The 12,494-nt window shown below is 42.0% G+C and overlaps 1 protein-coding gene across 3 annotated transcripts in view; it reads right to left on the bottom strand.

Annotated features, from left to right (window-relative positions):
- The window catches only part of GLT8D2 (glycosyltransferase 8 domain containing 2), a 38,055-nt gene that overhangs the window by 14,109 nt on the left and 11,452 nt on the right, over positions 1–12,494 (bottom strand). For 2 of the 3 annotated variants that reach the window (XM_044746081.2, XM_070507174.1), the window contains 2 exons: positions 8,728–8,774; positions 6,557–6,649 (listed from right to left, as the gene is read on the bottom strand). The exons of the other annotated variant lie outside the window; for it this stretch is intronic. In XM_044746081.2, the coding sequence (XP_044602016.1) occupies positions 6,557–6,649; positions 8,728–8,746 (112 nt within the window). In that variant the 5' untranslated portion in view covers positions 8,747–8,774. The remainder of the gene's footprint in view (positions 1–6,556; positions 6,650–8,727; positions 8,775–12,494) is intronic. 3 annotated transcript variants of the gene reach the window in all.

The following is a 12,494-nucleotide window of genomic DNA, read 5'->3' on the forward strand; positions in this document are numbered from 1 at the left end:
GGATGTGTGCAATTACTGGGTTTGCCTTTAAAAGGAATTTGTTTACCCTCGCCTTTTCCTTTCTCCCTTCCCCTTGGCTGGAATGTTGATATGATGACAGGAGTTAGAGCAGCCACCTTGGACCCCAAGATGGAAGCTGCCTATTCAGGACACCAAAACCATAAGATAGAAGGAATCTTGATCTGGATGATGGTGGAACTGACACACCAGACTTTCTCTGGAGAGAGAAAATAAACTTCTGTTTTGCTTAAGTCACTATTATTTTGGAGCTCTCTTACAGAAGCCAATCGGATAGCCTAACCATATACACACAGTTGAAAAATATGTGAAGAACCGAAAAGCCTCATTTGATTGAACAATTCCTCAACTCCTCAACTCTCCCCCCAATTGGAATATTTCCCTTGCTTATCCTGCTATAAAATAGACGGCTGGCCATCCTCCTTCTCTTATCCACCTTCCAGTCAAGTGTCTCCGAAGTTGACAGCAAGAGAAAGGAGGTAAATGAAAGAGCATGACTAACACACGAGATGACGAATGGATTGTTCTTTTAACCCTTGGCTATGATATAAAATACTGATGTCATAATATTATATTTTGGTACCACAATGCAACTTTCAGGTATGAGGAATAATAATTATCAGTAGGTAGAGTATCTGCTATCAAATGTCCATCTAATTTTTACTTAAAGCTCTCCCTCTCTTTACAGATACCTTTTTGCAAAATATCTATCACTGAAACCCAGGGTAGTTCTAGCGGATATTTAATCCAAAAAACATTTATTAAACTAACCACCAGATGCTGTGCTTTGTGTAATTTAAGAAACATTAAGGCCAGCCCCAGTGGCCTAGTGGTTAAGTTTAGCACCCTATGCTTCAAAAACCCAGGTTCAGTTCCTGGGTGTGGACCTACACTGCTCTGTTAGCGGCCGTGCTGTGCTGGTGGCCCACATACTAAAAGGTAGAGGAAGACTGGCACAGATGTTAGCTCAGGGCAAATCTTCCTCAGCAAAAAAAGAAAAGAAAAGAAACCCTGAAGGGCCTTGTTCTCCTCCTATATCTCTTCCACCAACTTGCCTCCAAATTTCCACCACTGGAATAATTTTGTTTTCACAGTATATTTACTGACATGAGAGAACACGCATAGTGTAATGTTAAGGGGGAAAAGAATACAAAATTCTCTCTGGTATTTGATCCCAATTTGATGCATACATATTTTAAATGGATCTATGTCTATTTATGGAATTATAAGTGGGTTTTTTTTCCTTTTCTTTTTTCTTGAGGAAGATTGGCCCTGAACTAACATCTGTTGCCAACCTTCCTCTTTTTTTTTTTCCTCCCGAAAGCCCCAGTACATAGTTGTATATCCTGGTGGTAAGTCCTTCTAGGTCTTCTGTGTGGGACACCACCACAGCACAGCTTGGTGAGCTGCATGTAGGTCCAGTCCAGGATCCAAACCAGTGAACCCCAGGCCGCTGAAGTGGAGCACGCGAACTTAACCACTATGCCATCGGGCCAGCCCCTATGAGTGAGTTTAATTTACTTATTTTTGTTTCTTGTATTTTCCAAATTCTCTAAAGTAAACATAGGTCATCGTTATAAACAGAAAAGAAAATATTTCTTAAGGTATTGTTCCTTTCAGACTAAGGTGTCATCTGGGGCATGTTACCTGCAGGCAGTGAAGTGATCTGCCTAAAATGCACATTTGACTGCATTTATTCACTGCTTAAAGTTCTCTAGTGGGCCCTTTAAGGTAAAATCACATTCCTTTGCCTGGCACACAGGGTCCCTCATGATCCAGTCCCTGCTCACTTCTCTAGCCTCATCTCCTTCTATTCCAGCAATTCCACAAGGGTTGGGACAGTATCTTGTTCATCTCTATCCTCTGCAGCTGGCCCAGTGCCTGGAACATGGTAGATTCTTAATACCTCTTGGATGGATGGATGGATGGATGAATTTGTTAGATACTTCTATCTGAGCACTCACCACACTGCGTGGGAAGAATCTACTCACGTGTCTGCCTCCTCCACTAGACTGTAAGCTCACTGTATTATCCCCACTGAGTCTGGCACCCAGCAAGCGCTTCATCAAAGTTTACTGAAGTGAACTAAACCGAACTGATGCATTGGCCTTAGAGCACAGGGCCCTGGAGGAATGATTCGTGGGCTGCTCCTACAGGCAAAGAGGGAGGGAAGGGTTAAAAACCTGGGGCAGTACCTGGCTGTCAAGCTCAGGTAGAGGTCTTCATCAGGCAATGGGCAGAATGAGGTGGGAGGAAGGTGAACCCATGAAAGAGGGGCACCCCAAGAGAAGGTCAAACCCTGGGTTTACAGCTCTGCTGCAGACACATCACTCTGCCACGCTTCTTTTTTTTTGAGGAAGATTAGCCCTCAGCTAACTGTTGCCAATCTCCCTCTTTTTGCTGAGGAAGACTGGCCCTGAGCTAACATCCGTGCCCATCTTTCTCTACTTTTTTTTATATGTGAGACGCCTACCACAGCATGGCTTGCCAAACAGTGCCATGTCCCCACCTGGGATCCGAACCGGCGAACCCCGGGCCACCGAAGCGGAATGTACGCACTTAACTGCTGCGTCACCGGGCCGGCCCCACTGCCTCACTTAAGAGCCTCTGGCAGTCAGAGAAACTGGGAGCTAACCCAAGCCCAAAACACTGCTCTCCGCCAAGAAGTCTTCCCTGGTCAGAATGATGGATGAAGGCACGTTGGAGAAAGGGTGGGAAGGTTTTTCAGCTGTAAATTCTTCACCAGTGCTCCGCCCTTGCAGTTTCTTTGGGACTCACCCACTGTACTATTTGGATCCATTGTGCCAACTGGTGCCTGAACCAACCTATTAAAAGGTTTGGCTATGGGAAGCCACTTGGCACCCATAAAATCTCTAGAGAACATCATGGCAGATGGCAGAATGGACTGGAAATTTATTACCTTGCCTTAGTCCATCCCCACAAGCAACTCTCATCAACCATGCCCACCCACAGAAGAGGTAAACATCTGCTCTCCCAACGCCAAATCTCTGAATCCCATTTCAAATTAGAATTATTTTAGCCAAACATAGAAACTCGTTTCAGCCCAATGGGCCAAGAGTGAATCCCCAGCTTGCTAATCACAAGGAAATTATCAGGAGATTACACGGAATGGTGCCATGTTTCCGTCAGCACATGACTTCACAGGGCCTCTGGACAGTCTCTTATGACACTAGTTCTTTGAATTAATGTTTTTAAAATTATAAAAATTAATATGGAATAGGCAGATCACAGAGGAATTTCAGGGCAGTGAAATTATTCTGTATCCTATAATGGTAAATGAATGTCATTATACATTTCTCAAAACTCACAGAATATATGGCACCAAGAGTGGACCCACATGTAAACTGTGGACCCTGGGTGATAATGTGTGAGTATAAGTTCATCAGTTGTAACAAAAGTACCACACTGCTGTGGGATGCTAACCAGGTACAGTAGAAGTGGGTAGAAGTGGGTGTGTGGGAAATCTCTGCACCTTCCACTCAGTTTTGCTGTGAATGTAAAACTGCTCTAAAAAAATAAAGTCTATTTAAAAAATTATTGTGCACTCCTTGAAAAAATTCCAGTCCAAACCAAAGAGTATCAGTAAATGGTGATTATCTCCTGCAGAACTCTCCACCCCATTCCAAAGGTAGACCTCTGTTCCCAGAGTGCTGTGCGCCTCTCAAACCTTTCTTCATGTAAACACAAAACGATAAATACCACGTACGTGTCACTTTAAAACCAAAATGAAATCATACTTTTCACAATCTTCTGCAACTTACTTTTTCCACTTAACATACCACAGACATCTTTCCATGTCAACACTATGTTTTTTAAGTGGTATTTCACAACGCTGATTCTTTTTTTTATTTTAACAGTATCTGAACGGGATACAGAATGGGATAAAAATGTGATATGGGATCCATTCATGTGGTCCAAACAGTTTGTTTATCAGTATATGGCTGATTAATCACTCAGGATGTGCATTTCCTTACAGTCTTTTACCAGTTGTTAGCTGTTATAAAAGCTGCTTGTTTCTTTCCATGGAGAAAGCAGTTTGCAGTGGGATCAGCTGACCGAATGTGTTGGTTTATGGGCAGGGCGTGAAGTGTGGGGAGGAAAGAGCTTGAAGTTCAGACAACATTTGACCTTGTATGACTTCCTTTCTCTTTCTCTCTCTCACTCTCTTAAAACCGTTTTATTGAGGCATAATTTAGATACTGTTACGGACTGAACTATGTCCCCCTAAATTTCTTATGTTGAAGCCCTAACCCCTAGTACCTCAGAATGTGAGTGTATTTGGAGATAGGGCCTTTGAAGAGGCAATTAAGTTAAAACGAGGCCGTTAGGGCAGGGCCTTAATCCAATACGACTAGTGTCCTAGGAAGAAGGGGAGACACCAGGGATGCGAGCTCAGAGAAAAGGTCAGGTGAGGACACAGGGGGAAGACTAGCCATCTGCAAGCCAAGGAGAAACCCCCCCTGCTACACCTCGATCTTAGACTTCCAGCCTCCAGAACTGCAAGAAAATTAATTTCGGTTGTTTAGGACACTTAGTCTGTGGTTTTTGTTATGGCAGCCCAGGTTATAATACAGATTTCTTAAAATTTACCTATTGTAAGTATACGGTTCAAGGATTTTTAGTAAATTTATAGAGCTGTGCAATCATCATCACAATCGCATTTTAGAACATTTCCATCACCCCAAAAAGTTCCCGTAAGCTGGGTTGCAGTCATTCCACCCCCACGACTAGCCCCAGGCAACCACTGATCTGTTTTCCATCTCCATAGATTTGCCTTTTCTAGAAATTTCATATAAACGGAATCATACAGTATGTGCTGTTTGGGTCTGGCTGCTTTCATTTAGCATAACGTTTGTGAGGTTTCTCCATATTGTAGCATGTATTAGTAGTTTGTTCCATTTTTATTGTTGAAAAATACTCCATTATTAGGAGATGCTGCATTTTGCTTATCTATTTGAGTTGGTTCACATGTGGATTATTTCCAGTTTGGGTCTACAACGAATAACGCCTTATAAACATTTGCATACACGTCTTTGTGTGGAAATCATCCTCTTTCCAGATGTTCATGTAGACCAGATTATACACGTTTTTATTAGCTTTTTCACTGAATTTTTTATATTTAAAAAAGTTGCCTTTGTGAGAGCAGGGACATTATTGTGTTCACTGTTGTGTATCCAGTGCCTAAGTCTCTGGCTTAAAAAAAAGTGCGGAGGGGGCCGGCCGGTGGCTGAGTGGTTAAGTTCGCGCTCCACTTCGGTGGCCCACGGTTTTGCAAGTTCAGATCCTGGGCGCAGACAGGGCACCGCTCGTCAGGCCACACTGAGGCGGCGTCCCTCATGCCACAACTAGAGGGACCCACAACTAAAATATACAACTATGTGCTAGGGGCATTTGGGGAGAAAAAGGAAAAATAAAATCTTTAAGAAAAAAAAGTGTGGAATTAATATACGTAATGCATCAAAATATTAACTGCATTTGTCTTTGGCTGATACAGCTACGGGTAATATTTTTCTCTTCTGTATTTTTCATAAATGAGTATATTTGCTTGACTAATATAAAAAGTAAATAAATTAAAAGTATAATAAACACACTACCAGTGCCTGTTAATTTTTGCGTGGGTTGGCTCTGCGTGTTTGGAGGTTGTGAAGGTGCCATCTGGAGCAATTCAGGCCTGAGGAGGGAAGTCCTCAGTGCAAGGGGAAGGGGAAATAGAGCCAAGGAAGGGTCTTTTTCTAAGTTGAGAGTTATGATGCTGTTTGTGTGCTGGGGGGAAGGGACCAGCAGGGAGAACAGAGAGAGGCAATTTTCATAAGCAAAATTGTTGAGAGATTCCAAAGAGATGCAGGTGGAGCAGGCCACTCAACGTGTGGTCCACGAACCAACGGCATCAGCATCAACTGGGAGCTTATTGGAAATGCAAATTCTCAGGCCCCACACCAAAACTATGGACTCAAAACCTGGTGCCAGTATTGTGTTTTTACAAGCCCTCCATGTGATTCGTATAGGTGCTAAAGTTCAGTAGCAGAGATCATTCTAGAACACAACTCAAAAGTTAGCCTTCAGTGGATATGCTACAAGCAGGTCTCTGGAGCTGATCCAATTTTTGTTTGTCTCTGAACCCAACCTACTGAAAGGACTCAAAGGAACACATTTAAACCACATTCCTAGTCTCCCATCTTGATAGATTACATTCCTGCTTACCTGCTTCATTCTTTTTTATTGTGGTACAATACATAACATAAAATTTACCATCTCAGCCCTTTTTAAGCACACAGTTCAGAGGTATTGAATACCTTCACACTGTTGTACCACCATCACCACCATCCATCCCCATAACTCTTTTCCCTGTGTAAAACCGGAACTCTATACCCATTAAATAGTAATCCCCCTTTTCCCCTCGCTCCAGCCATTCAACCACCATTACGCTTTCTGTCTTTATGATCGTGACTAAGTGCCTCGTATAAGTGGGATCATACCGTAGCTGTCTTTTTGTGACTGGCTTATTCATTTAGCGTACCTGTTTCATTCCTGAGCACAGTCCCTTTTTGAACTTTCTTGTACAGAATCCCACAGAGGGTCACAATGAGAAGGAACAGCAACACTTGATTAACTGAAATGAAAATAGAAACGTGTTCCAGTTTAACCCACCAAGGTGAAATCGTGGGAAGTTTAGAATAGCCAGTGAGCAGGTGCCTTCCCTGACACACACAGGAATGGTGGGCTGGGACCTTTCTTTAAGCACGTAGCATGTGGAGTAAAGAGTTGACCTGACATATTGTGGATGCTCAAGGATACACTGATGTAGTTTAAGGAATATCCCGGGCTAAACCCAGGCAGGCTGATGGCAGAGGCCACCACCTTAATGACTATATGATGCTGCCTTTGGAGCCACTTCCGTGATGAACGTTTTGTGTGATGAGCCACTGCTTATGATGGGTACGTGTTCTTAGCCTTTATAACACAGCTGCTTCTGGTTAACTCAACCACTGGTCAAGGGTGACATACAGAAGATTCTTGCCCTGCATAAGAGGTTAGAAGACCCCAATACCTCTTCTAGTTCTAAGCCTCTAGGACCATCTGTTCCAGAACAGTGACCTTTGCCCTTGGGACCTAGTGAGAAGTAGAATGGTGTAGAACAGTGTTTTCCTAGGTAGGGAGCAAAGACCACTGGTTGTACAGGAGATGACTTAGGAGGTTCATGTTCATAGCATTAAGTAACATTAAATCACAGTGTGAGGAATCAGTCCGAATTTCACATGCAGGCAGGCAGAAACAAGCTACTCAGAATTGAATAACATTATTCTAATCATGTATAGACGTACAATCACCTTCTTTTTATGATAGGAGATAACTGTTACTCTATTTACAGTAAGAATATACACTTTCTATTATAAAGTACACTTAGAATGTTTAAAATGAGTCAATGTAAAGAAAATAGTAAGTCATGCATAGGACAGAATGAACACAGTTGGTGAAAAATTGAGAAGGTGGCACATTGCCGCCTGTGGCCACTGCCATCTGCGGTGCACAAATGCCTGAAGTATGGAAGACATTGGTCGAAGGGGAAAGGGCTGGGATTTGAAATGACTCCAAACCTGTTTCTTCCACCTCCTAGATGTGTGGCCTTGGACAGGTTACTTAATGTTCCTAAGCCTCAGTTTGCTCATCTGCTAAATGGGGACTGTAATAATAATCATTACTTCACGGGGGTGTTTTGAGAATTAACAAAGGCAATGCAGGCCCAATAAAGACTTTACAATTGTTGTGTACTATTTATTATTTTTGCGCACCAAGATATTTACATTTATCAGCCTCATATGGATCTATTTTCTGGTCCCTGGGCCTATGTCTTCACATTTGTGAAAGGAAGGAGGCGGGCCGTCTCCACAGATGCCTTCCACAGCTACATTCTGAGGTTCAATGATTCTACCTTACTGACATCCAGCTCTTCTCTGCCTTTCTAGATTATCAGATTCATCCAGAGACAACCAGGTACTAGACTCAGTTTAAAATGAAACTACAGAGAAGCAGAAAATAACGGGCAAAGTTCTATAGTTTATCAATACAGCTGATTTACATTCACCTGCCACAGCCAGTTCAGGGAAGCAGCCCGATGTCTGTTACCATCTGACACTTTTCTTAGTATTATGTTCCATGCAATAGTTGGGATAAACTTATACTAAAAAATTACTCATAGTTTATCTGAAATTAATCTAACTGGATATCTTGTCTTTTCATCCGCTGCATCAGGCAACTCTGCCCTGAGGGTAACAGTAACACAATTAGGTTATCAAGTTTTTCCCCAGATTCATAAACTGTTTCTACAATCGGGGCAAATCCAGGTTTCAGTGGGTTCTGAACATTATATAATTTGAGGTGGCTCTTTAAGAATAAGAATACAAAATTACAAATGCTAAATCAGACAGGAATACATGAATATTTAAATGAGAAAATAAATTATATTTGCAAGTTTTGTAGAAATGCATGACCCCTCTCGTGATAAATCCACCTCTAAACAAAATCCATAGCAACTTTGCATGGGAATCATTCTGACGTGACGATGCCAAGAATTATCTGTGGGAAAACTATCCATGAAAATCAGAGATTTCAAAAAAAGCCAAGACAGCATCAAAACAGTCCTGCAAAGTATCTATTTTTAATCATGATTTTCAAAAGTTGTAATCTTACTTTTTCGTAACAAAGCCATGTGTGTTCACGGGGATAAAAACTGCAACCTGTGAATTAAAGAATAAAATTTTGTTTAAAAGACAATCAACCCAAAAGTCATCATACAATTTTCAAGGACTAGGTCTTTGACTTTCTAATACGTGGTAAACTGAGCAATATTTCTTTGCTGTTGTGAACCTAGAATTTTAGAAACTAAATATTTCTTGAATATAGCTCGCTTCTTCAAACTGATTTCTCTGGCTGTTCAAACCATACAAAGGGCTCCCCAGAGGTCATCTTTTCTCTTCAGTTTTTTTTCCCTTCTCCAAAAAGAGTCCCGTCAGCCCTCTGAGTTGGCAGATCAGATGCTCTAACTGGAAGAAATGTCACAGAAGAAGCTCTCCTTGATCTAAAAGATCAACCCTATGCCTATCTCTGCTATCATAACTTCATTCCTTTGATAAGGAATCTTTTAGATCTTCAGAAATCCCTTTTGGAAACAGAATCACTCCTGTGAGGGGTGCACCTTACGCTCAATTCACTCATTCATTCAGTAAGTACTTAATTCGATCCTACTAAAAGCTCAGCCCTGTGCTGTGTGCTGGGGATGCACCAATGAACCAATCAATCCTGGCCCCCATCACCATGGAGCTTTCAGTCCAGTGGGGAAAACAGATATTAAAATGTAACCAATAAAATAATTAGATATGGTGATATGAAGGAAACAACAGAGGTGCTGGGATAAAGATCAACAGAGGTGGGGAGGGCAGCAGGAAGAGAAATCAGGAAAAGCCTCACTGAGAAGATGGCATCTGAAGGCAGTGGAGAGAATGCAGAAGAGCCTCCTGGGCAAAGGCAACAGCAGGTGCAAAGGCCCTGTGGCTGAAAGGAGCTCTGAGTATTCTAAGTACTGCAAGAAGGTCAATGTGGCTGGAATGCAGTAGACTAAGGGAGGGACTGGCCTGAAGAGGCTGGAGACATCGTAATGGAGTTTGGATTTTACTTTAAACACATATAATCCCCTCCATCAGTTTTTGTCTTCATTAAAGTCCTAAAGCAATGTTTTCAAACACTCCCACAGGAATTCTGATGTTAAAGGAGAGGGAACACTCAAAGGCATCCACAATGAGCTCAAAATGTCTTACAAGTTTCTTGCTTTACCTTCAAATTCGTGTAAAGTGTGCAGGAAGGTAAGAAAAATAATAGTTCCTTTCATTGCCAGCAGAGTTCCCCTCAGGGAGAAAACTCTTTGTTTAGAAATCAAAGTCTTCTGTGCTTAGATGGGATGGGCAGAGATGAGAGCAGGAAAATCTTAAATGGGTCTGAGTAAATGATGAACTGGGATCCTGGGGTTTGGCAGCAGCCCAGGAACGTTATGTGAGGAGGAGAAAGACTCAGCAGCAGGGGCTGCCACTCGCCCCTGAGAACTTCTTTCCCCGTGGCAGGTGAGCCTCAGAGACGTTTCAAGAACTGGGATGTCCAATACTCAGTTCCCAGTCTTCCACCATTCTTGGCCCCTTCTAGTCTCCACCTACTTTTCCCTCTGGATCTAAAGACACGATGTGTCAACGTGTTTGAGGGAAATTAAGAGAAGGAGACCATGTTCCCCATTTTGAACACCCAGGACTGGGGAGAGAAGCAACTGAGACAGAAAGTTCCGTGGGCACTGGAAATGGAATGCAAGCCATCAGGAATTTGTAGGACTTTCGGAGGGGATACTGGATGGGGGAAAGGTGAGTTAATTTTATTTGAATCTCCAAATCCATAGCAGATGGCAGGAATCTTAAGCTTTTTTGTGATATAAATATCTTGGAAGTCTGGTGAAGCCCATAGACCTCCTCCCAGAATAATGCTTTTAAAAGCTTAAAAAATATATTATAAAGACAACCAATTACAAAATTTTAAAGAAAAGAAAGCCATCCAGAATATTGGGGGGAAAACCCAAATTTGTGATATAGCAATATATATGCTTCTTTCTCAAGTAATAAGAATTATCAGCAGGTTTAATAGTTACTGTAACGAAGTAGTAATGAGCTTAAAAAAAAAATGTGAGATATCTGTGACCACTGTAATGTGATATGAAATAATCTGATCTCTGCTGGTGATGAAGTCATGGAGACTGAAGTTACTTTTGTGATTTGCTGCCGACATTCACAATCGAAGGAAATGCTCGATTTCAGTTGCAGGTTAGTGAAAATAAAGGCATAATTTTTTCTCAGCTAAGTACATGAAATCTTTTTAAATGTATCCATGGGCACTTTGGTGTTCTGCGCATCCCAGGTTAAAGGTTAGAACCCCCAGGCTAGGGAGACCCAATTGACATCCGGGTTAAGGTGTCACAGAAAAGTGATGTTTTAAACGTTTACTATCTAGAACAACTGCTGGAAAAACTGGAAGATTTGCCAGGTTTGTCTTGAGGCCTTTCATAGCCTGGGGCATACGGTGTGATGCTGCAGGGGCCTCCACACGTCACAGGGTAAGGAAGTGGTCCGGGGCAAACATCGGGGGGGGGGGTGGGGGGTGGGGGGGGGCTGACTCTCAGCGTGACTGCCAGATGTGAGGGGCACAAGGGGAAGATAAAGCCCTCAGAGGAAAGCTGGAGGGATGTCACAGACAGATCGGGGCTAAGATTTCCCTGTGTTGCATTGCTGTACACTGTTGGAAGTAACTAAAATACCCACCTCTTTGCAACTTCATCTAGACCAATGTTGAAAAGTCCCCTGCCTCGAATGGTGCAGGTTACAGAAAACAACGGAAGGGCCAGGAGACAAAACAGAGCGAGATTCCTCACTTGATATTCGTACACGGCTTATATTGAACTTATTTAATAACCAATATGGCCCTCGGCATCGATCAATTAAAATGGGCACCCGACTGGCATATTCTAATAACCAGAAGCCTTGGCACCTACAGAACCACGTGAACGTATCATTAAATAGGTAATAAAACAAACAGTTAAGTACAGGAGATTCTAAATACACACGCACACACACTCACACACACACGCACACACACACATGCATGCAATGCAATATATTCTGATTAGCAACAAGAGTTGCTGTCATGTCATCAACCCTTCTCATATTCTACCAAGCCAATTTTTTACTTTTTACCCAGAGCCCTTGGTTTTGCATGTGACAAATTCAGGGCAAATTCCAAAGGGCTATCAACTAGATGTATTCTAGGAACAACTTCTTTTAACAGAAGAGGCTGGTTGTTTCTTCAGAGAATGAAGAACTGGCCTTATGAGAACTATTTTTCTGCCAAGACATTTGATACATGCTGACAAGGTAATTTCCTTGCGGTCTCCTGGATTTCCACAAATTTCCTATTCCAAACTTCCACAATTAGAAAGAGTGCTTCACCTCAGGAAACACAAATGTTGCTGTATCATAAATATTCGGGATACCTGTTTTATTTTAATTTTTCTTAAATAGGCTTCCTTTTGGTGACACATAATTTATTAAAGGCATATTATCAGGTAAGCTTCAAATTTTGACTTGTTGACTTTTAAATGTTTAAATATTTACATATAGTAGAATTCACTTTTTGGGTTGTATCATTCAATTAATTTTAACACATGTATAAATTCTTGTAATAATCACAACAAATGGGACATAGAGCAATTCCAACACCCCCAAAGGATTCTCTTGTGCTGCCCTTTTGTAAGCAGACCCTGCCCAACACATAGCCCCTGGCAGCCACGGATCTGTCCTCTGTCCCTGTAGCTTTACCATTTCCAGCATGTCACATAAATGGAATCACATGGTATACAATCTTTTGAGATT

The sequence above is a fragment of the Equus asinus genome, chromosome 4 (assembly GCF_041296235.1).
Source record: "Equus asinus isolate D_3611 breed Donkey chromosome 4, EquAss-T2T_v2, whole genome shotgun sequence".
Lineage (NCBI taxonomy): Eukaryota > Metazoa > Chordata > Mammalia > Perissodactyla > Equidae > Equus > Equus asinus.